This window comes from Phacochoerus africanus, chromosome 7 (assembly GCF_016906955.1).
Source record: "Phacochoerus africanus isolate WHEZ1 chromosome 7, ROS_Pafr_v1, whole genome shotgun sequence".
In the NCBI taxonomy this organism is placed as follows: Eukaryota; Metazoa; Chordata; class Mammalia; order Artiodactyla; family Suidae; genus Phacochoerus; species Phacochoerus africanus.
In genome coordinates, this window is record NC_062550.1 from 46,490,356 (window position 1) to 46,514,322 (window position 23,967).

At 42.9% G+C, this 23,967-nt stretch overlaps 2 protein-coding genes across 7 annotated transcripts in view; one reads left to right on the forward strand and one right to left on the reverse strand.

Moving 5' to 3' along the window:
* Positions 1 to 2,525: 2,525 nt before the first annotated feature.
* The window catches only part of DENND5B (DENN domain containing 5B), a 221,323-nt gene continuing 199,881 nt past the window's right edge, over positions 2,526 to 23,967 (forward strand). For all 6 annotated transcript variants that reach the window (XM_047787272.1, XM_047787273.1, XM_047787275.1 and 3 more), the window contains exon 1: positions 2,526 to 2,660. In XM_047787272.1, the coding sequence (XP_047643228.1) occupies positions 2,534 to 2,660 (127 nt within the window). In that variant the 5' untranslated portion in view covers positions 2,526 to 2,533. The remainder of the gene's footprint in view (positions 2,661 to 23,967) is intronic.
* On the reverse strand, positions 2,654 to 3,579 carry LOC125131117 (translation initiation factor IF-2-like). Its single transcript, XM_047787278.1, has one exon. The coding sequence runs from the start codon at positions 3,446 to 3,448 to the stop codon at positions 2,897 to 2,899; it is 552 nt and encodes a 183-aa protein (XP_047643234.1). The 5' UTR covers positions 3,449 to 3,579; the 3' UTR covers positions 2,654 to 2,896.

Sequence of the window (23,967 nt, forward strand, 5' to 3'; positions counted from 1 at the left end):
TTAGTGAAATTGTTTTATATACTTCAGTACTCTCTGTATGAGAAAAAGCAGTAACTGTATAACAACAGCAAATTAGCATATGTTCATAAATATGTTACAGATGTTCGAGTTTCCCTATTTTCCTAGTAGCATCAACAGCTTGTCACTACCTAGATAACCACCCTTCTTTCATTCATTCAATAAATATAAACTGAGGGACTAGGTGGGACCAGTATTCTGCTAGATACTAGAAATATGATGAATCTTAGAGCGTGACTCCTGCTCTGTGGAGCTTAAAATCCAGCTAAGAAGATAGATACAGGAGTTCCCGTCGTGGCGCAGTGGTTAACGAATCCGACTAGGAACCATGAGGTTGCGGGTTCGGTCCCTGCCCTTGCTCAGTGGGTTAACGATCCCCGTTGCCGTGAGCTGTGGTGTAGGTTGCGGACGCGGCTCGGATCCTGCGTTGCTGTGGCTCTGGCGTAGGCCGGCGGCTACAGCTCCGATTCAACCCCTAGCCTGGGAACCTCCATATGCCGCGGGAGCGGTCCAAGAAATAGCAACAACAACAACAAAAAGACAAAAAAAAAAAAGAAGATAGATATAGGAAAAAAGTCCTTAAAAGTGTTTTTAAGGAAAAGTTCAGGATGCAATAGGAGTTAATGGTAATGGTCCATTACCCAGCCAGTGGCTCACTCTGATTGTTTTATTTTTCTTTCATTTCAAACTTGAAAAGAGAGAAAGTGAGGGTACAGACTACAGTAAATGATGGTGTGTATGCATACATATCTTCCAGGAAGAACATTATTCAATCAAATAATTGAGGTTCATTGTCTTAGTCCACCACCCTGGAGGGTTTTTTTATGTGTCTACCAGTGGTAGTCACGATTCAGACCACGCAACCCCCCATCCAAATCCTCAAAGAGTAGGGAGAATTGTGGAAGGGATGACAATGTGGAGATGGGATGGATTCAATTTTTCACCTTTCAAAGGAGTAATAACTAGTTGGCAAGCCCTTTCTGAGGAAGAGAAAGTCAGAGGAAAGAGCAGGGTAAGAAAGCCATAGCCAGGGTTTCTGTTGTGACTCAGCGGGTTATGAACCCAACTAGTATTGGACCTAGGTTACATCCCTGGCCTCTATCAGTGGGTTAAGGATCCTGCATTGCCGTGAAGGTATGGGGCTCGGAACGGGCATTGCTGTGGCGGAAGCCAGCAGCTGAAGCTCTGATTAGACCCACAGCCTGGGTACTTACCCTAAATTTTTTTAAAAAAGCAAGCAAGCAATAGCTTTGTGAAGAGCAGAGTTCAGGGTCTAATTCCTGTTGCTTTATCAGCCTCCGATTGTACCTGCAGGGAGAGCTGATAAAATCAAACGAGAACACTGCTGGGGAACTGGAGCGCCTTGGCAACTTTACACTCACCTGGAAAATGTCTGGATAAATTACGGAGTGGGTCAGGGAAGGGAAGTTGTCAATTGCAGTCCTTTCAGAAGTCTCAAATCTTTGTAGATGTTGAGTTGTGTTGTTTACCCCCCGCCCCCGCCCCACTGAGTTGGCACCAATTCATTGAGGAAAGATGTCTTGTGAATGGGGCTGAGAGCTGGGGGAAGGATTAAAGGACTAGGATTTTTTTTTTTCTTTCTTTTCTTTTTCTTTTTTTTTTTTTTGGCCGCCTCTCAAGGCATGAGTAAATTTCCAGATCAGGGTTGGAACCACAGCAGAACCCAAGCTGCACTAGTGACAATATCGGATCCTTAACCTGCTCCACCACAAGGGAAGTCCAAGGACTAGGATCTTAAAATGAGATAGCCATCTGTACTTGTCACAGTTTAAAATATGTTGATGGTCCAGACCTTTGTGGAAAAGATTTCAGAGCGGCCGTTAGCCTTTCCCAAAGCTGCATTTCTTTCTTTTTAATTAGGATAGGTAGCATCCCATTTAGAGGGCTAAGGTAGCATCCCGCTCTGAGGCTAAGCCTCTCGTTGGCTGGCAGAGGCCGAGAGGCGCGTGTGTGGGGTCGCCCCAGCTCCGCAGCCTGGGCAGGCTGGCACGAATCCCGCCCGCGCGCGGCGCTCAATTCCGAGCCCGCTGGGAGCGCGCGCACACAGGACCTAAACGCGCGCTCCCGCCCCTTTCGCGCGCGCGCCCTCCCCGCCGCGCCCCCGCCCCACGCACCGGTCCTCCGCACCCCAGCGCTCCCTGCGCTCCCACAGCCCGTGTGCGGCTCAGCTGACCCGCGGGCGCCAGACGCCGCGGCTCCCAGCTTACGAGAGCAGCTGCGGCGGCGCAGGCCTCTCCCGGCGACACTCCCCCTGTGCGCCCCTCCCCCACCCGTCGCTGGGATCCCGAAGGATTGGGCGCGAGCTCGCGGCCGCTTCCCCGGCGCCGAGCGAGGAGCGAGGCTGCGGTGACGAGCAGTGGCTGCGCCGCCATGGGCGCGCCCGGGTCGCCCTAGGACGGGCGCGCGGAGACCGAAGCCGGAGCGGCAGCCTCAGCAGCGAGCCCTCCCGAGCTGCGGCGGCGGCGGCGGCGGCGGCTGGAGCAGCGCCGCCGGGATGAGCGGCAGCGGCGCGGCGCCCGGTCCGGGCTCGGGCTCCTCCCCGGCCGCCTGCCGCTTTGCGCACTACTTCGTGCTGTGCGGGATCGACGCGGACAGCGGGCTGGAGCCTGACGAGCTGGCGGGTAAGGCCGGGCTGCGGCGGCGCCGGGTACTCCTCAGGGACGCGGGGGACGCTGCGAGGACGCGCGGGAGGCGGGGTACGGGCTTCAGACAAAGTCAGCTCCCGGCGGCGCTTGCTCTGCGGCCGGCCGGGCTCTGGGGCCGCGATTTAATGACATTGTTATTTATTCCGCGTGCAGGGTGCGCTGCTGAGCCCTCGGGCGTCCGCCCAGGGTTTCGCCTGGCAGGCGCGGGGTTATTAATAACAGTCGCGGGGGCAGGGGAGGGGGCGGCCCCGAGGGCATGGCCTGGGCCGAGCACTCCGGCCCCCTCGCCCGCAGCTGCCCGCGGAGGCAGCGGGTGAATCACCCGGCGCGTGAACTCCCGGCTTCGCTGCGCTCCGGTGGCTCACCCCCCGCGCCGCCCGCCGCCCCGGCTGCGAAGTTTCAGCCCCGGCACGTGACGCGGCGCCCGGGCCCCCTCGGAGAGGGGGCGTGGGAGACCGCGGGGCCGCGTCCTCCCAGGCGGCAGTGACCCGCGGGGCGAGCGCCAGGCTGGAGGCTAGTTGGATTTCATCCTTGACTGTTCCCGGTCTGCGCCGCCTCGGGTTCTGCGATGACGGTCGAGTCACCTTTTGGAATCCTGTCGATTTGGCAGTGTCGCAGGAGCTGTCGACGATCTTTGGACGCTTGGGACCCGGCATGATGCCTTGTTGACACTGCTTACACTGTTCCGAGTTTAAGTAGTTGAATATAATTCCCCTCAGTTGGGTGCACCGTGTGTTGCTGCCTGGGCTTTCCTGGAGGGGCATAGGTCGGTCCTCTCGACTCTTTTGATGGCGCAGTGCAGGGCTGAGCTGGGGATCGGAGATGGGAAAAGAGGCGGTTAAAGGATGGTGGTAGAGGGGGGCGGGGGTGAGTGCGCAGTGTTGGGAGGAGGCGGGAGAAAGGACTGATTTTATTTTTCACGCCTGTTTCTTTCTGCTTGTCTTCTTGGGATCTGAATCTGGATTTTTTTTTTTTTTTTAAACGGGTGAGACAAGTGACATCTACCGCCTGAACTTTATCTGTGTCAGTGTTTAAACACTTAGGTCATAGCTTTTCAGAACAGCTTCTTTTGGACATAGCATTCCTTCTTGAGTGCACCAATGTGTCTTATTATTTTTTTCTTTTCTTTTTGGAGGGGGTACTGGAAAGAGTGTATTAAGTAAACAAAACTGTTCAGCCTTAAGGTGCAATACCCATCAATCCACCCCTTAGCTAAGTGAATATGTTAAGTCAGTTTCACAGCAAAACATTTTCAACCAAAACTATGTCTAGTTTTACTTAAAATTCTTTTTTTTTTTTGGAGAGGAGGAATGAGTACCAGGTTTTCCTGTATGTGTAACTATATAATCATGTCATTTTTTCAGTTAAGATTTCATGTACATATTAAGAATGGCTTTGTTAAGTGCTATGAAGTAAAAAAAAAAAAAAAAGGTTTGCAGAGGCGTTGGAGGGATTCCTCTTTTGGGATTGATGAAGGGACTATTTTATTTTTGTAGAATCCCCCTTTTCCCTAACATTTCCCCAAGTACTTGTGGCACAGGGTCACTTGGAGACCTTCTGTCAGTGGTGACTGATGACTAGAAAAAGCCTGTGTTTTTTTCCTTCTTTATTTCAAGTCTATATGCCTAGTAAAACTAAAATGACACTTGTAGGTGTGGCCTGGGACTCTTTAGACATCCTGCAAATGGCTTTAACAAAATTGAACAGTAAAAAAAAATGTTAATGCAATTTTTTAGATACAGACTGGCTTATTATGCAGTAGTATGTGTGGGTGATTGTTTGGGCTTTCTGCTTCTCATAATACTTGGTGTTTTGGAGTTCCTGTCGTGGCTCAGTGGTTAACAAACCCAACTAGCATCCATGAGGACACAGGTTCGATTTGACCCCTATCCTGGGAACCTCCATATGCCCTGCGTGTGGCCTAAAAAAACAAAAACAAACAAACCAACACAAAGAATACAAAAAAAACACACAAAAAAAACTTGGTGTTTTGAGATAACAATCAATTTTGTTTTTGTCTTTTTAGGGCTGCACCTGTGGCATATGGAGGTTTCCAGGCTAGGGGTCTAATCAGAGCTGCAGCCGCTGGCCCAAGCCACAGCCACGGCAATGTGAGATCTGAGCCGTGTCTGCCACCTACACCACAGCTCAGGGCAATGCCAGATCCTTAACCCGCTGAGGGAGGCCAGGGGTCGAACCTACATCCTCATGGATGCTAGTCTGATTTGTCTCTGCTGAGCCACGACAGAAACTCCATGTAGTGCTTTCTAAAGAACATTCATCCAACACAGCCAAGGAGCAGGAACTTGTAAAATCAATTTTGTATGATAACTATTTCATTATTTCATTCAACAAATAATTCTGAAAGCCTTTAGGTGCAGATCAGGGTAGAGGTGTAAATAAAACAGTCGAGAATCCCTACCATCATAGAGCTTATATTTCTTTCTTTCTTTTTTTTTTTTTGTCTTTTGTCTTTTTAGGGCCACACCTGTGGCATATGGAGGTTCCCAGGCTAGGGGTCTAATCTGATCTGTAGCCGCCCACACCAAAGCTGCAGCAACTCGGGATCCGAGCCGCGTCTGCAACCTACACTACAGCTGATGGCAATGCCAGATCCTTATCCCACTGAGTGAGGCCAGGGATCAAACCCGAAACCTCATGGTTCCTAGTCGGATTTGTTAACCACTGAGCCACGTTGGGAACTCCGAGCTTACATTTCTAGTGTAAACAAATAAAAAAAAACTCATAGTTTGTCAGAGGTTAATAAGTGCTATGAGGAAAAATAAAGCAGAGAAATGAGGATAGGGCAGTGCTGGCAGAATGGTGGGGTTATGTTTTTTAATAAAATTGCTATAGAAGGCCACACTGATAATGTGATGGTATTTGAACTGAACCCTAAAGGAGGTGATGTAGCAATGCATGTGGATTGTCTCAGGGAACAGCATTGCCCGCAGAGGAAACAGCAAAGACTTGAGGTAGAAGAGTGCCTAGTTTTGTAGGTTAACAGCAAGGAGACCAGTGTGGTTGGAGCTGAATGTGGGGGAGAATAGTAGATATGATCATTAAGAAAGGGTAGGGGAGATTCTATAGGCCTCATGGACAACTGTTAGTCTTTTGCTTTGAGATGGGAAACTACTGGAAGGTTCTGAGCAGCATAATGAGATCTGAAAAATTGGCCATGGGTGTCATGTTGATGAGACTACATCAGGGGCAAGGATAGAGACTGACCAGTTAGGAGTCTCTTTTTCACTAATTGAGGTGAGAGATGTTGGTGGCTTGGACCAAGGCAATGGTAGTGAAGTGTTTAGAAGCTGGATGTATTTTGAAGGGAAAGCCAGCAGGACTTGCTGATGAATTGAGTAAGGGTATCCATATTCAAAGAAAGTAAGCAAAGATGACTCAAAGATTTTATGCCTAAACAATTATAAGCTTCTCTATTGAAATGGGAAGACTGGAGTTCCCTTTGTGGCTCAGCGGTTAACAAACCTGACTAGGATCCATGAGGATGCAGGTTCAATCCTTGGCCTTGCTCAGTGGGTTAAGGATGGCATAGGCCGGCAGCTGTAGCTCCAATTCAGCCCCTAGCCTGGGAACTTCCATCTGTTGCGGGTGTGGCCCTAAAAAGCCAAAAAAAAAAAAAAAAGGTTGAAATTGGAAGACTGATGGAGAAGACTGGAGAAGATTAGTTCCACTTTGGACATGTTAAGTTTGAGATGCCCATTGGACATTCAGATGGAGATAGCAAGTTGGCAAGACATCTCTCAGGGGTCTAAATTTATTTTTACATATAAATCGAAAGTCGTGATATTGGGAGACATCACCCAGGGAGTGAGTGTAGATAGCAAAGAAAAGAGGCTAAAGGACTGAGTCTTGGAGACACTCCAGCATTCAGAGGTGGGGAGGATGAGGAGGAAACCACCATGGAGATTAAGTGTGGCCAGTGAGAAGACAGGAAGACAAGAGAATGCAGTATCATGTTCCCTACTAACAATCTTCTTGACTGTTTCCACAGAGCTACATTTAGGGATCAGGAAACAAGGCCAGTGAGTTAGGCAAATTAGTCAGAAGGTTGTTTCTGTTTTGCTGCATTAATTTCAAAGTTAATGGTAGTTAAGTTTCTGTTTTACTTTTCTGGAACCCATCTATTTTTATCGCACTGTTTTTAGCAGATTATCATCCTGCCTGTAGAAGATCTTAATTGGCTTTTATTAAACATGAATTCTACCAATTGCTTTATAGACTTTTTCTTAACATATACATATTCCTAGAATTCACACTCTGCAGGTGGTGGGACATTGTTTTCAAATTAGGGAGGCAAACCATATGATGAATTAAATAGACTGAAACCTTATGATAAAGTCATAGATTGTTTCTTAGACACTCTTCCAGTAAAACTCTGCTTTACCAACAATGAAAAGACGTCTTTCATGTCAAGTATGTCTTTTTTTTTTTTTTAAGTGCCACCCTATGACATATGGAGGTTCCCAAACTAGGGGATCGAATTGGAGCTTAGCCACTGGTCTGTGCCACAGCCATAGCAATGAAGGATCCCAGCTCACTCACCAGATCCTTAACCCACTGAGCAAGGCCAGGGATTGAACCTGAGTCCTCATGGTGACTAGTCAGATTTGTTTCCACTGCGCCACAATGGGAACTCAAGTAGGTCTTTAACAGCTGAAAGTAATTTAAATATATATAAATTAAAAATATTTAAAATAGAGGTTCTAGGAATTCTATGGTGGCACAGAGTATTAATGATCTGGTGTTGTCACTGCTGTGGCTTGGGTTGCAGCTGTGGCACGGGTTTGATCCCCGGCCCGGGACCTTCCACATTTAAAAAAAAAAAAATAGAAGACCTCGAAATTTTCTGTATATACTGATATACCAGTATTACCTCTTGTCCTTTCTCTACCGAATCTTAGTTGTGCTTTTCCTATTCACTGTATTTTCAAGATGTACTTTATCCATTAAAAGAAAGCATCCCATAAATGTTAAAGCAGAAGTGTTTAAATTTCCTTTAATTTTAAAGATACAGAAGGTTTCAAACTGATTCTTTATGGCATAAAGAAGAAAAGGAGGTATAAATAGAGGTATTTGGAATTAGTTGATGTGAAGGGAGGCAGGTGTCATTTTGAAATTTTCTTTTATGGGCTCGCATTTCCTTTAAGACCTAGATGTAGCAATTTATGTGGCTTGATTTACAGCAACAAATATTTCAGGCAGTGGAAAACTGAAGGATGTAATTAGATCTTTACTTAAGTAACATAAATATGCAAGCCCTCAAGAGGGAAGGGTCTTTGCCTTTCTCTTTCATAGTACATTATACATAGTACATAGTTTTTAATAAGTGAACGAATATAAGATTTACAAATGAGTCTACAAGTCATGTGGTGACCAGAATATTCTTAAAGCGTTTCCATGGTAGCTTGGATTCACTCCTACTGGTAGATGAGGAAGTCAGATGGGTGAGATCCTTGCCACAGAGATCTTCCTTGGTGCCTCTAGCTATTTATTTTTAGCTTTGGTGTCTTGGGCATGGCTTCCAGAAATGCTTAGAGGCAGTGGAGACCATAGTCTAAATTCAAATATAAAATTTAATTGAGACTGACAGTATCATTACAGTAGTGCTGGAAGGGATCTTAGACATCATTTACAGTGAAGAAACCAAGGATGAGAGATTAAGGGTAGGTCTCAGAGATTTGACCAGTGCAGACACCAGAGTGAAGCCCGGTTGTTCTAGTATAGGAAGCTCCATAGTTATTTCATTTTAAGCTCTGAAAAATAAAAAAGGTGAGCTTGACTCAAATTTGGCAAGTCTTTCTGGATTGCCCTTAATCCAGACTGAAAGTCACAGTCAAGACTGCTAAAAACCAGGATCTGGCATTGCCACAGCTGTGGCTGGGATTCTATCCCTGGCCTGGGAACTTCCATATGCTACGTGTGTGGCCAAAACAAAAACAGAAACGAAACAACAGCAGCAAAACCCCCAAAACCTTGGCCAGGTGTACAGGCGTGGTGGGGTAGGATCACAGTTGTTAGGTTTATCGACATCCCTGACCCACCATAGATTATGCTGGGGAGTTTGGAAGGTCTAGCCTGGTAACTGGGGGGCTGGGGAAGGATCAAATTCCATTCCAGTGGGGCCAAAGAAGATTCAAGGTCTAGTTGCTGTGATAGAGTGATAACTTGGTTTTAAAAATTCGCGGGGATTTTATAGAAAAATTCCGCCAGCAGTGAAGGGAGCTGAACCTCTCTATGGCAGCTCTAGGGCTCAGGTGTCTGCTGCATTGGGTAATGCAGGGTGAACCAGCATAGGGAGCTCAGAAGACCAGAGAAGACCAGATGGTTAGGGGAAGGGGGGGAGGGAGGACCTAAGTGTCTTTGGAGGTGGAGAAAATAGTTAAAGAAAGGAAAAGAATGGGAATGAGAAGAGAAAAAATGGGCTGGAGGAGGAAAAGTATGTACTATCCACTGCTGAGGGGTTGACAGATTGTTCTGAAATTCCTGAGTATATCTTTTTGTTTGTATTGCCACTTCTGGTAACAGACAGTGTTGGAGCAATAAAAGGGAATGTCTAGAATACAGTGCATTGTTAGTCATAAATTCTATGGAACTCCATACAGAAGACAACATTTTCTTCTTCACTTTATTAGAGGGTAGATGTAGTTCCTACATAAGGTGCTTTAATCAACTATACTTCCAATTTTTTAAAAAAAGTACTTTAGGAAACAAGTGCCATATATCAGATTCTTAACATTTTTGGTTGATAATGACCTAAATTTTGTTTTTGTTAAAGCCATACAGCCATTGCATTTTGGATGAATTATTCAATGTTAAATGCTTATTGTGTGCCAGGTTGAGGTGTATATAGGTGACAGTCACTGTTTTGAAAGACTACAATAAAATAGCCGTAATAAAATAACATTTATTCAGGACTTTCCACATGGTAACTAAGCGCTATGCTAAGTGCTTCATAAATAATTACCTCATTTACTCCTGACTGCAATTTTAGGAGGTAGCACTATTTTCTGTATTTTACAAATGAGGAAACTGAGGCTAGAGAGTTTAAGCACTTTACCTATGTTCATATAAGAAGTAAGAAACCTGGATTAAAAGTTTATCTGACACGCTCCGTACATGCTTATAACTACTACATTTGCTGCCTCCTTTAAGAACATATACTATATCACACAGATTATAAAATTTACCAGTATAGGGACCCTACATGGATAACCTTATAATCAATGAGATTATCTTTTAGCTCCTCTGTAGAGGAAAGATATTTAGAGGGAAAAGACTGGTCTTTATGACCTTTATGTCCTGACCTGGCTGGTCTCTTATAAGGCAGCACTGCCTGCATTCTTTCATTCATTTATCAAAAAAACAGAAGAGTATATGGAGTTCCTGTCATGGTGGAGTGGTTAACGAATCTGACTAGGAATCATGAGGTTGTGGGTTTGATCCCTGGCCTTGCTCAGTGGGTTAAGGATCCGGTGTTGCTGTGAGCTGTGGTGTAGGTTGCAGACGCAGCTTGGATCCCGAGGTGCTGTGGCTCTGGAGTAGGCCGGTGGCTATAGCTCCAATTAGACCCCTAGCCTGGGAACCTCCATATGCTGCAGGAGCAGCCCAAGAAATGCCAAAAAAAAAAAAAAAAAGAAAAAAGAAAAAAAGATATTAGTATATCAGTATAAGGTACTTACCACACAAATAAAAATAACACTTTAAAAATTTTTTTTTATTTTAATTTTTGTCTTTTTACAGCCACACTTGCGGCATGTGAAAGTTCCTAGGTTAGGAGTTGGGGCTGCAGCTGCTGGCCTACACACAGCCACAGCATGGCAACACCAGATCCAAGCAACATCAGCAACCTACGCTGCAGCTTGCATCCTTAACCTGGATCCTTAACCCACTGAGCAAGGCCAGGGATCAAACCTGCAGTCTCACAGACGCTATGCTGGGTTCTTAATCTGCTGAGCCACACACACGGGAACTCCAAAAATTTTAAACCTTTTTGTTCTTACTGGGTTTTATCATCTATCTTTTCTTTGCATAAATTACTTGTCCTTAGATAAGTTTATAGGGTTTTTTGTTTTTTTGTTTTTGGTCATTTTAGGGCTGCACCCGTGGCATATGGAGGTTCCCAGGCCAGGAGTACATTTGGAGCTGTAGCTGCCAGCCTGTACCAGAGCCATAGCAACTTGGGATCTGAGCTGTGTCTGTGACCTACACCACAGCTCACACCAGTGCTGGATCCGTAACCCACTGATTGAGGCCAGGGATCGAACCCAAGTCCTCACGGATGCTAGTCGGGTTTGCTAACTGCTGAGCCATGGCAGTAACTCCTATGTGTTTATAGTTTTTAAAAGCAATGTTGGTTGTGGAACCATGGCTTGTGGAACCATGACTGGTGGGGCAGTCAGTATAGTTGTGAAAGCTGGATGTACAGCCAGAAGCTGAGCTCCTGCCTGGGCCATTTACTTAGGACAGCTGTGGGCCTCAAGTGTTCTTATCTGTCTTGAAGGGTTTAAATGAGATGACTGATTTCTGAACTTACCATCCTTTTCTTCTATGGGCCTGAAATTATTTTTGGGTGAAATACTAAGTAATCAGGTTTTTTTGTTTTTTGTTGTTGTTGTTGTTGGTTTTTTGTCTCATGGAAGTTCCCAAGCTAGGGGAAGAATCAGAGCTGTAGATGCCGGCCTATGCCATGGCCACAGCAATGCCAGATCCGAGCCGAGTCAATGACTTACACCAAAGCTCATGGCAATGCTGGATCCTTAACCCACTGAGCGAGGCCAGGAATTGAACCAGCATCCTGACGGATACTAGTCAGATTCGTTTCCCCTGTGCCAACAAGGCAATTCTAAGATTCAAATTCTTAACCCTGTATCTTAGTTTGTTCAGGCTACTATCACAGAATACCATAAACTGGTTGGCTTACTAACCACAGAAATTTACTTCTCACAGTTTTAGAGATTGGGAAGTCCAAGATGAAAGTGCCAGCAGATCTGGTGTCTGGTGAGGGCCTGCGTCCTCCTTCAGGAAGCCCGCTTCCTGACTGTCAAGATTTCTCTTATATAAGGGTATGTGTGAATCCCATTCATGAGGGCTCCACCCTCATGACCTAAGCACACCCCAAAGGCCCCACCTCCAAATGCAATCACGTTGGGGATTAAATTTCAACATAGGGATTTGAGGAGGGAACCAAATATTCAGTCTGTTCACCCTGGTTGGTAAAGCCCTTCGTGATCTGCTTTCTGCCTGCCTTTCCAACCTTTTCTGATTGGATCACTCTTTCCTGCTACATTGTTTTTCTTGCAGGTTCTTCAAGATAGCAAGCTTCTTGTCTCATGGCCTGTTCTTCTGTTCTCTCCCTGGAGTCCTCTTACCCTAGACCAGCATGGTCCATTATACATATAGTGTGAGCTATATTTGTAATTATAAATTTTCTAGTGACCACATTAAAAAAGGCAAAAAAAAAGAGCAAGGTGATATTAATTTTGATGATGTATTTTATTTATATATCCAGGATATTATTCCTATAATCAATATAAAATTATTTCACATTCTTTTTTTTCATACTAAATCTTCAAAATTCAGTGTATATTTTATACTTACAGCACATCTCAGTAGGGACCAGCCACATGTTGGACAGTGCAGGCTTACATCTTTGCAAGACTGGCTCCTCCTCCTTCAGATCTTTGCACAAGCGTTGCTTCCTCAGATCAGCCTTCCCAGACCATTCTGTGTGAAATGGCGTCCTTCCCACTCTCCCTACCCCACCCTTGCAGTTACCCAGCTTTATTTTCCTTACACTTATTACCACAGCACTTACTGATGTCTGACAATATGTTGTGGATACATTTGCTTTCTTTTACTTTTTAATGTCAGTCTTCCCCATTAGAGTGTCAGTTCCTAGAGGGCAGGACCTTATCCCTCTTGTTTAGTCAGCGGTAAAATAGTGCCTGGCCCATTATAGGGACTCAGATTGGATAAATGAATGAGATAGTTTGAGATGGATAAATATAGAACTTTTCTTTGTGTTACCAGCAATGAAGTAAGTATATATGATTAGGTGTGGGTTTTTAAACCTCTAAATGGACTAGTTTTTTCTTTTCTTTCTTTTTTAGGGCCACACCTGTGGCATATGGAAGTTCCCAGGCTAGGGGTAGCTGCCAGGTACGCCACAGCCACAGCAACTTGAGATCTGAGCCACATCTTCGACCTACACCACAGCTCGTGGCAATGGCAGATCCTTAACCCACTGAGCAAGGCCAGGGATGGAACATGAATTCTTATGCATACTGGTTGGGTTCGTTACTGCTGAGCCACTATGGGAACTTCTGTTTGTTTTTTTAAATGGGAAGCTTGAAATTGATCAAAAAATAAGAGAATGGATGAATGGTTATTTTTTAAAAAGGTACAATGGTAGCTTCATGGAAAGCTACTCAATTTTTTATTTTTATTTTTTTATTTTTTGCTTTTTAGGATTGCACTTGGGGCATTTGGTAATTCCCAGGCTAGGGGTCTAATTGGAGCTGCATCTTCCAACCTACAGCCACAGCAACTCTGGATCCGAGCCACATCTGTGACCTACTCCACAGCTCACGGCAACACCAGATCCTTAACCCTCCTGATCAAGGCCAGGGATTGAACCTGCATCCTCAAGGATACTAATAGGGCTTGTGACCACTGAGCCACAGCAGTAACTTCTGAAAGCTACTATTTTTTTTTTAAGTTTTATTGGAGTATAATTGATTTACAAGGTTGTGGTAATTTCTGCTCTACAACAAAGTTATACACACATCCAAAAAAAGTTATACATATAGGAGTTCCCATCGTGGCACAGCGGAAATGAATCCGACTGGGAACCATGAGGTTTTAGGTTCGATCCCTGGCCTCGCTTCGTGGGTTAAGGATCTGGTGTTGCCGTGAGCTGTGTTGTGGATCACAGACGCGGCTCAGATCTGGTGTTGCTGTGGATGTGGTGTAGGCTGGCAGCTGTAGATCTGACTCGACCCCTAGCCTGGGAACCTCCACATGCTGTGCATGTGGCCCTAAAAAGCAAAAGAAAAAAAAGTTATACATACACAAAGTTAAATAGATATGCATATCCATTCTCTTTCATCTTCTTTTCCCACATAGATTAGCACAGAATATTGGGTAGAGTTCTCTGTGCTATATAGCAGGTCCCTGTTGGCCAGTCAGTCCATATATCTCAACACCTTCCATTCCATCGCTCACCCCCTAAAATTTCTTATATCTGTGATATTTATCAGCCTGTTCCTTCCCTCTCAAAATAAGCTATGACAAATAGATGATGAAATTAATAGCTTTTTTTTGGACACCATTTTTTTTTTTTTGGTCTTTTTGCCTTTTCTAGGGCTGCTCCTGTGGCATATGGAGGTTCCCAGGCTAGGGGTTTAATCGGAGCTATAGCCACCGGCCTACGCCACAGCCACACAACTCAGGATCTGAGCTGAATCTGCGACCTACACCACAGCTCACGGCAACGCCAGATTCTTAACCCACTGAGCAAGGCCAGGGATTGAACTGCAACCTCGAGGGTCCTAGTTGGATTCGTTAACCACTGAGCCACAACGGGAACTCCTAGACACCAGTTTTATGCAGGCAAGCATGCAGGTACCAGCAAAGGTTTTTTGTTTTTTAAGCAAACAACATGTCTTATTTATTTATTTATAAATTAGCACATAAATGCTCATAAATGATTTGTAATGTTTTGAAATTTCAGAAAGTGGCTGTTCTAAAAAGCACTGATAGCTTCAGTGGTGGCTTTAGAGGAAAATTCTAGGAAATTGCATTTAGTTTTTTTTCTTTATAGGTGTCCACATCAGTTTTGGGCATAGTCAGCCAGGACAGTTCCCTTTGTTCTGTAAAGTTTAATCCTTTTTTTTTTTTTTTGTCCTTTTGCCATTTCTTGGGCTGCTCCCTCGGCATATGGAGGTTCCCAGGCTAGGGGTCTAATTGGAGCTGTAGCCACCAGCCTATGCCAGAGCCACAGCAATGCGGGATTCAAGCCGCGTCTGTAATCTACACTACAGCTCAAGGCAACGCCAGATCCTTAACCCACTGAGCAAGGCCAGGGATTGATCCCACAACTTCATGGTTCCTAGTTGGATGTTAAGCACTGCGCCACGATGGGAACTCCAGTAAAGTTTAATCCTTTGTATTCCCCCCCCCCCATTTATAGTTTGTCTTTATTGTACCTTGTGTAATGTTCTCTTTTGCTTAAGTGTTGGCTTTTTAAGATAGCACCATCTAATAACCTCTTAGCCAGAGATTCTAAAAATTTTCATCATGAGGCTGTTTTCTATGTTACTTTTCAAACAGAATTCAAGGATAGCTGTCTTTTATTAAAAAAAAAAATTTTAAGGATAGCTAGTGAGGAGGTAAGGACTGAGAATTCTAGGAATAAAAATGGAAGTATTGGAGTTCCTGTTGTGGCCCAGCAGGTTAAGAACCCAACATAGTGTCTCTGAGGATGCAGGTTTGATCCCTGGCCTCGCTCAGTAGGTTAAGTATCTGGCATTGCCTCAAACTGCGCTGTTGGATCCAGTGTTGCTATATGGCTGTGGCCTAGGCTGGCAGCTATAGCTCCGATTAGACCCCTAGCCTGGGAACTTACATATACTGCAAGTGTGGACCCCAAAAGAAAAAAAAAGAAAGGAAAAAGAAAAAAAAAGGAAGTATTTTATGCTCTGCTCTACATCATGAGGCTAGAAGAACATTGAAATAGTTGCTTTCCCCTCATTCCTGCACATTTCACAAGAATCCATTTCGAAAGAATCCATGATTTTTACTAACTTTATTCTAAGTTTTGTAACTATCTCAACATGGATTTCTTTTTTTATAGTATAAATATTTTTTTAACACTTTAAAAAATTAAAATCAAAACATTTTAAAAAGTATAGTTGCATCACTGTTTATAAGAGAAATGCAAATCAAAACTACCATGAGATACCACCTCACACCAGTCAGAATGGCCATCATTAATAAGTCCACAAATAATAAGTGCTGGAGGGGGTGTGGAGAAAAGGGAACCCTCCTGCACTGTTGGTGGGAATGTAAACTGGTACAGCCACTATGGAGAACAGTTTGGAGATACCTTAGAAATCTATACATAGAACTTCCATATGACCCTGCAATCCCACTCTTGGGCATTTATCCGGACAAAACTCTCCTTAAAAGAGACACATGCACCCGCATGTTCATTGCAGCACCATTCTCAACAGCCAGGACATGGAAACAACCCAAATGTCCATCAACAGAGGATTGGATTTGGAAGATGTGGTATATATACACAATGGAATACTACTCGGCCATAAAAAAGAATGAGATAATGCCATTTGCAGCAACATGGATGGAACTAGAGAATCTCATCCTGAGTGAAATGAGCCAGAAAGACAAAGACAAATACTATATGATATCACTTATAACTGGAATCTAATATCCAGCACAAATGAACATCTCCTCAGAAAAGAAAATCATGAACTTGGAGAAAAGACTTGTGGCTGCTCAACAGGAGAGAGAGGAAGTGGGAGGGATCGGGAGCTTGGGGTTATCAGATACAATTTAGAATAGATTTACAAGGAGATCCTGCTGAGTAGCATTGAGAACTATGTCTAGATACTCATGTTGCAACAGAACAAAGGGTGGGAGAAAAAAATGTATACATGTAAGAATAACTTGATCCCCATGCTGTACAGTGAGGGGGGGAAAAAAGTATAGTTGCTTTACAAACAAGGATTTCTTAAGCTAATGCCTTTTTTCCCTTTAATAAACTTGTATGTATTACTGGTGCAGAAAGTTAATTTTGAAGTAAATGACTTTCTTTAAATGACCTGGAAAGATAATGTGCTAGCACTATTGAGTCGGAAGAGGCTCCAGGAAATCACCTTTGTATGATGAAGCTATGAAAATGAAAAAAAAAAAAAAAAAAAAAGAAGCTATGAAAATGAACTGTGGTTGGTGATTTACAAACATTATCTTTACTCCTCACAATAACTGAAGATATTGCTATCATCAATTTACAGGTGAGGAGGCTGAGGTTCAGTGAGTTGTTGCCCAGAGTCATAGAGAGAGAAAAGGCCAAAGCTGGAATTGCATCCTGGTGGCCCTCTTCCACTATGCCCGACTGCCCCTCAATCCTCCAGACCAACTATCTTCAACTACTGGGTGGTGACAGCAGTGGGCCTGCCAGTTGTGAGCTGGGTCCCCAAGTAATCATTAACAATATTTGAGGGACTTCCCACTGTGGCTCAGCAGAGGGGAATCTGACTAGCATCCATCAGGATGTGGGTTTGATCCCTGGCCTTGCTCACTGGATCCAGCATTGCCATGGGCTGTGGTGTAGGTCACAGACTTAGGCTTGGATCTCGAGTTGTTATAGCTGTGGTGTAGGCCAGCACCTGTAGCTTCGATTTGACTCCTAGCCTGGGAACTTCCATATGCTGCAGGTGTGGCCCTTCAAACAAACAAAAAAGGCAAAAAAAAGTTGAAATACTGAAATTATAAATGGTATGTGCTTTTAAATTATTGGGATGAATTCAAGGTCTTCCCTCTAATGATGTCACTCTTGATTCCATCCTATGTGCTTTATGGGATGGTAGAGAAAGAGGTGGCATTACATGTACCATACCAGCAACTGTGGATAGTCCTACCTAGAATGGGAAACCTATCTTGTCAGGGCTACTGCTAAGTTAATGCTGGTGCTACTGCTAAGTTAATGCTGCTGCTACTGTGAATGTTTTTCACATATTCACATCCTCTTAGCAATACCCCTGCAAAAGTAGTCTGTTTACTTCCCTTTCTTGTAGATTTTTAAAAAAGTTTGTTCATAGTCCAGGGAGACACATGGGAGTATGTTTTTCAAAACTTAATGTGATCTAAATTATTTCTAGATACTTTTCTCAATTATAAAATGTGACAGTGTTTTGCAAAGGGCTTTTAAACTATAGACTACAATAAAAATAATGAAGTGGAATTATAATTTTAGAGTTACAGAATTTTAAAATTCAACCAGCTGTGGACTAGTAGGCTGAATCCTTAGCTTGTAGACCTCTCGGTTTTAGACTGTGAAACCTGGTTAATATATATTTCAGGTAAGAGTTCCCATTGTGGCACAGCAGAAACAAATCTGACTAGTAACCATGAGGTTGAGGGTTCGATCCCTGGCCTTGCTTAGTGGGTTAAGGATTCAGCGTTGCTAGGAGCTATGGTGTAGGTTGAAGACGAGGCCCAGATCCTGCGTGGCTGTGGCTGTGTTATAGGCCAGCAGCTGTAGGTCCGATTCAGCCCCTCTCCTGGGAACCTCTATATGCCACGTGTGTGGCCCTAAAAAGCAAAAAAAAAAAAAAAAAAGATATTTTAGGTAGTTTGTTTTCCATATCCCAGAGGCCTTGTCCTGTAAATCTGCCTGTTTTGCATAATTTTCTTGTGTCCTGGCCTTGAGAATCCAGGTTTCTGCTTTGAAGGTCCTGTTTTCTTGCTCTCCCTGTCTCCCTCTTTTCTAGTACAACACACTCATGCTGTCATTTATTTAACACAAAATTATTCTATAGTTTAGGAATAAACTATATTCCTAAATATAGTTTATATTTATAATATAGTATATTCTATATTCTATATATAGAATGTTTCTAGGAAACATTCATGTAGAAGTGACATCTAGATTAAGTTTCTGATAGCATGGCGCAAGTTTGCTCATAGCTTTTGTACCCACCCCTGATCCCTTCTCAAAGATCGCCCTTATTTTCACCTTAGTCCTCATGAAGCCCCCTCTTGTTGCTCTTTTGATTGGTTTTTTTTTTTTTTTTGGCTAAGCTTGTCTGTGTTGTTAAAATCTCATCGTGAAGTAAGGGGATGCACTGAGGTTTTGGGATGGAAATGCTATAAAATTTGGTTGTGATGATTGTTGTACACATAAAAATGTAATAAAATTCATTGAGTAATAAACAGAAAAAAAATCTCATTGTGAAGAAATTCTAAGATCTCATTGAATCCTCCAGTTACCTTCTTCCCCAGCAGAAACTGGGAAGAGGTTCCTATTTCCCTCAGCTTTTCAGATTTCACACTGTATGTTTCTAGAATCCCTTCATTTTCCTTCCTTTTTCTTCTCACATAGTCCTTTGAGAAAACAGGCACAATCTGCTAGATCAGCAGGTTTTTTTTTTGGTGTTTTTTTGGTGTTTGGTATCTTTTTCTTAGGGCCGTACCTGTAGCATATGGAGGTTCCCAGGCTAGGGGTCTAGTCGGAGCTGTGGCTGCCGGCCTACACCACAGCCACAGCAACTTGGGATCCAGGCCATGTCTGTGACCTGCCCCACAGCTCATGTCAGTGCAGAATCCTTAACCCACTGAGTGATGCCTGGGATTGAACCTGCATTCTCATGGATGCTATTCGGGTTCATTCACTGCTGAGCCACGATGGGAACTCCGCAGTATTCTTTATGTTAAATGTATATGGTTTTTTTTTTTTTTCTCCTGTAGATAAGGGCTGAAATAACAAGGAGAGATTGCTGCCCCTAGGCAGATGAGACATGAATTGTTTTGAGGGGAGTGAGCATCCTGTATTCATACAGTTCCCTGACGTGGAAGTCTTCCCTGTCATAAGAATCAGCACCCAGCATATCAACTGAAAGTCCATGAAAATGAAGTATTGACTTACTAAAGAAGAGTTGGAGCAGTAGGAATTTATGACTGATTATAGGTTTAAAGCTTAATGGATGAAGAGTTCCCGCCTAGTGGTTAAGAACCTGGCATTGTCACTGCTGTGGTGTGGGTTTGATCCCTGACCTGGGAACTTCTGCCTGCCAAAAAATAAAAAAAACCCCAGAAAACAGAGTTTATCGATGATTCACTTCTAGGACCACAGTGTTTTGCTTTGTTTTCTAAGTTTAATTTCTCTCTACCTTAACCCTAACTTTTACGGAAATTTAAATGGCTGGGGTAACAAGATAACATACTAGTTAAAAATGTTTACCCATTTCCTATCTTAAGTGTATTCTTTTTCTTTATAAATACACTTTTGTCCAGATTTCAGAATATTCTGGCTCAGCTCCAGAAAAATGAGCTTTCCTATTTGACTCCATTTGCTTTGTGTCAATTGTTCATGAGAACAATGACTGTGATTTCACAGTTAAAATATAAGCATTGGCACTATTGAGGTGCTTATGCCAAAATAGATTATTTTGTCTAGTTGTTCTCACTCCTGTCTGGCAGTGCTTATTTTTCCATTGGCAGCCCTAACTACAATTTTATTTTATTTATTTATTTAAATTTTTTTTTTTTTTTTAGGGCCACACCCACGGCATATGGAGGTTTCCAGGCTGGGGTTGAATTAGAGCTGCAGTTCCAGCCTATACCACAGCCACAGCAATGCAGGATCCAAGCTGCGTCTGCGACCCACACCACAGCTCATGGCAATGCCGGATCTGTGACCACTGATTGAGGCCAGGGATCGAACCTACATCCTCATGGATCTTAGTTGGGATCGTTAACTGCTGAGCCACGAAGGGAACACCCTACAATTTGATTTTAAATAAATACTTGAAAGCCCTGTGTGCTCAAGTGTAAAATCTTGTGTATTCCTAATAGTGAAGGACTGACAGGCCTTGCTTACTCTGAACCATTTGAAAAGCATTTTGTCCCTGGTGGAAGGGGCCAGTGGGGAGAGTTAATAAGTAAGCGTATGAGGGTGAAACCACGTAACTACACCTGCTATTCCAAAATCCTCTTTTCCTGACCTTGTTGATCGCTCTCTTACCCTCTCTTCTACATGCAATAGAGATATTATGGTTAGAGTGTGAGAAATGGTGTGGGGATAGCCAGACAAATGCCCTCAATTCTGAAGTCCCCCCAGATTCAATTGCACTAGAGGAGTCATTACAGAGTCTCCAGTACAAATGTTTAACAGATCACCTTTCCTCTTTTCTGGAGTGAAATCTCTTCTAAGTAGAAATAAAAATGTAGCTTTTTCTGAATGTGGCCATAAGGCCAAGAAGTAGACATATTTTGTTGAATCATTAGGGGGCGGGGACCTTGCTGAGAAATGTTTGTTGACATGTATGCATATTTAGTATTTATTTCTGAGAGTGCCTCAGTGAACTCTGTGGAATAGATCAGGTGACAACTTTTATCTGAAAGTTGTTCTTTGAGGGACAGCTGAAGCGTGCATTGGTGTGTGTATGTATGTGACAGAGATTGGAATTTTTTTCACTGGAGGGAAAGAAGTAGCTTAGATTCCTTCCACTTAAAAATAAGGAACTCATAAAATTTGCTTTGGAACTTAAAATGGTTGTATTATTTTAGTGAACGTGATTAAATAGTTTTTGAATGTTGTCTAAAATAATGAGATATATAGCCTCCTCTCAAGTGTGGGAACTGTTTTGCACCCTGTTCCCCTGTTCCTTGACCTCTGCCTTTTGACCCTGCCGCTTTGTGATGAGATTATGGGCCTTTGAGCTTTTTTCCAGTAGACCCAGGTTTCCTTACACAGCAAGATAAAGCTTTAAGCTTCCTTAAAAGATGTTCTTAGCATTGGGGAGAACTTTGAGGTTTAATTGTGGGCATGAGTTTAATAATAAGTATTTTTTTCTTTAAAAAGTCTTTTTTTTCTGCCCAGAGTACCTGTATATTTTCCAATAGGAACTTTAAAGGTTTATGGGTATGTGTATGACTAAATATTTTTTTTCCCCCCTTTGGAGTAAAGTGTCATAAAATAGTGGTGCTTATTTAGGGAGAGACTTTGCCTTTCCAGCATAAGGGAACCCAAGAAGATCCAAATGTCTGCACCCCGTTGTTGTGCCTTTAGGTATGAGATGTTAAAAACTGTGTTCAGAGGGTATCATGCAAGAGCAACAGATTGAATATTTTTGGAGAGAATCAGTACTTTAACCTATTTATCTTATAATAAACACTTTTTGGACACCTTACCAGATGCCTAAAATAGAGTAGGAAGAAAATCAGGGACAGACAAAAGGAGATGAACGCATTTAGTTTTGCTACTTGTTTGCAGTTAATGTGAGAGGTTTTTTTTTGTTTTGTTTTGTTTTGTTTTTGGAACAAGGGTAATATTAGTGTCAGAAATAAAGGTTTGTTGATTATCTATGTATTTTATTATTGTTTTGCATACTATCTTCAAGTTTATCCAGAAAATTAAGCATTTGCTCTGTTGCAGACATCTTGGTAGGACTTTCTGAGGAATGTCAGTTTTACACACTGTCAGAAGGATTTAATAATGAAGCTTTTGGACTTTGGGTTACATGGCAATTTCTTGCTACTGAATATTCCACAAGAAGTGAGGCTAAATGAAATAATTGGCTTGAAATAATAAAGGACAATAAATATTCTTTTAAAATATGTCACTTAAATTACAGAAGTAATATATGCTCAACTTAAAAAGTAGGGGATATATGATTATATTAAAGAAAACAACAATCATTTGTTATCCCAAAGGGTGGAATTTAAAATAAAAATAGAAGCTCTGATTTCTGGTCTCTAGTTAGAAGCCAACGTGACCGTTTTATAGAGGTGGTGTGGCTAAATGAGCTGAGCAGTAATCCGAGAAACACAGTAATATTTTCTTTTGTCTAAGTAATTGCCACTGATTTAGTATAAGACAGCTGTGAAGATCTTTGTGATTGAAAGGATGAATGAATAAATAAAAGTGAGTTGTCTACCTCAGGTGTTTACTTTGAGGGATAAAAATTAAATCTCTAGTACTTAAAATCCTCTTAAGATCAGTAATTAAAATGAAATGGGAAAAGAAAGAGTAGCTTTGAATCTCAGGAGTTTAACACTAAAATAATATATTAAATTTTTTTTTTTTCATTGTGAGGAGAAAGGAAAGCACTGGTGACAAATGAGATGGGAGGACAGAAGAAAGAGAAGCTGGTGAGCAAAAGAAGCAACTCAGTGACAAATGAGATAAACTCTTGATCTCATTTTGCTGGGAATCCAATTTATTTGTAGTCACATAGCAGAATAGAAATACATTTAGGTGGAGTAAGAAACTTCTGATGGGAAATGTGCTTGTCTCTCCCAGGTCGGGGCTGGGGTGGGGGTGGGGGGGGAATCGTATTTTAGGGAGACTGAGTCTAGAAGCAGCAGCAGAACTGACACTGTCTTTCCCAGCTCCCTGGTGTCTCCCACCTGGGGGCTGTGTAAACATTTCAGGAGCATTGCTGAACAGTTCAGGCTGCAGAGAATGCAGAGTGCCTGCAGTTTCCCTTTTCATGTAGCTGAATAATAAGAACAGGGACAATCTTTTGATTGTCTTGCAGTGTTTTGCCTGTTGGTGCTTTTAGATCCTTTCTGTAAATTGCTTTCCTCCTAGAAGATATGTCATGAAGGTCATATATTTAAACTAGCCAACCAACCAAAGACCTTAAGATTCTAAAGAAGGGATGCTTTTCATAGTAATTGGAAAACCTTGTAAAATGCTTCTCATTTTCTTTAAACCTGTCAATTTATCGTTGTGAATGTGATTTTTTTTTGTTTGTTTTTTGCTATTTCTTTGGGCCGCTTCCGCGGCATATGGAGGTTCCCAGGCTAGGGGTCGAATCGGAGCTGTAGCCACCCGCCTACGCCAGAGTCACAGCAACGCAGGATCCGAGCCGCGTCTGCAACCTACACCACAGCTCATAGCAACGCCGGATCCTTAACCCACTGAGCAAGGCCAGGGATTGAACCCGCAACCTCATGGTTCCTAGTCGGATTCGTTAACCACTGCGCCACGACGGGAACTCCTGTTTAGTTATTTTTTAGGATGGGCTGAATCGAGGTGAATTTTAGTTTATTCTGAGTACTCTTACCAGCACTAGTTCTTTAAAAATTTTTTTGAGAATATTAACACATTCACAAAAGAAAGTAGAGGGGTGAACCATGGGGAAGAGGGGAGTTTATTTAAGCCCTCTTGTTTCTAGCACTGAATGTGTATACCTTACACATTTGAAAGAAATATGTAGACTGGCCTCCTTTAAGCATGTTATGGAGTGGAGGTAGATCAAAGAGGGCCTAAAAAATGAAGGAATTTGGCTGGTTCACATAAGTTTTTAGGGGTGGGGGTGAGGGTGATCAGGTATAGTTTAAATAGAGCTCTTGCTCTGGTTCACTGCAGTACTTTATGCTCCATCTCTCCCCAGTGTTGATTGACTTCCTCTTCAATTTGGCTTCCTTTGTGGTATTACAATGGCTTCGTATTTACACATCATACCTTCCCTAGAGGAGATTTAACTTCCTTTCTCCACTCCCTATTCATGTT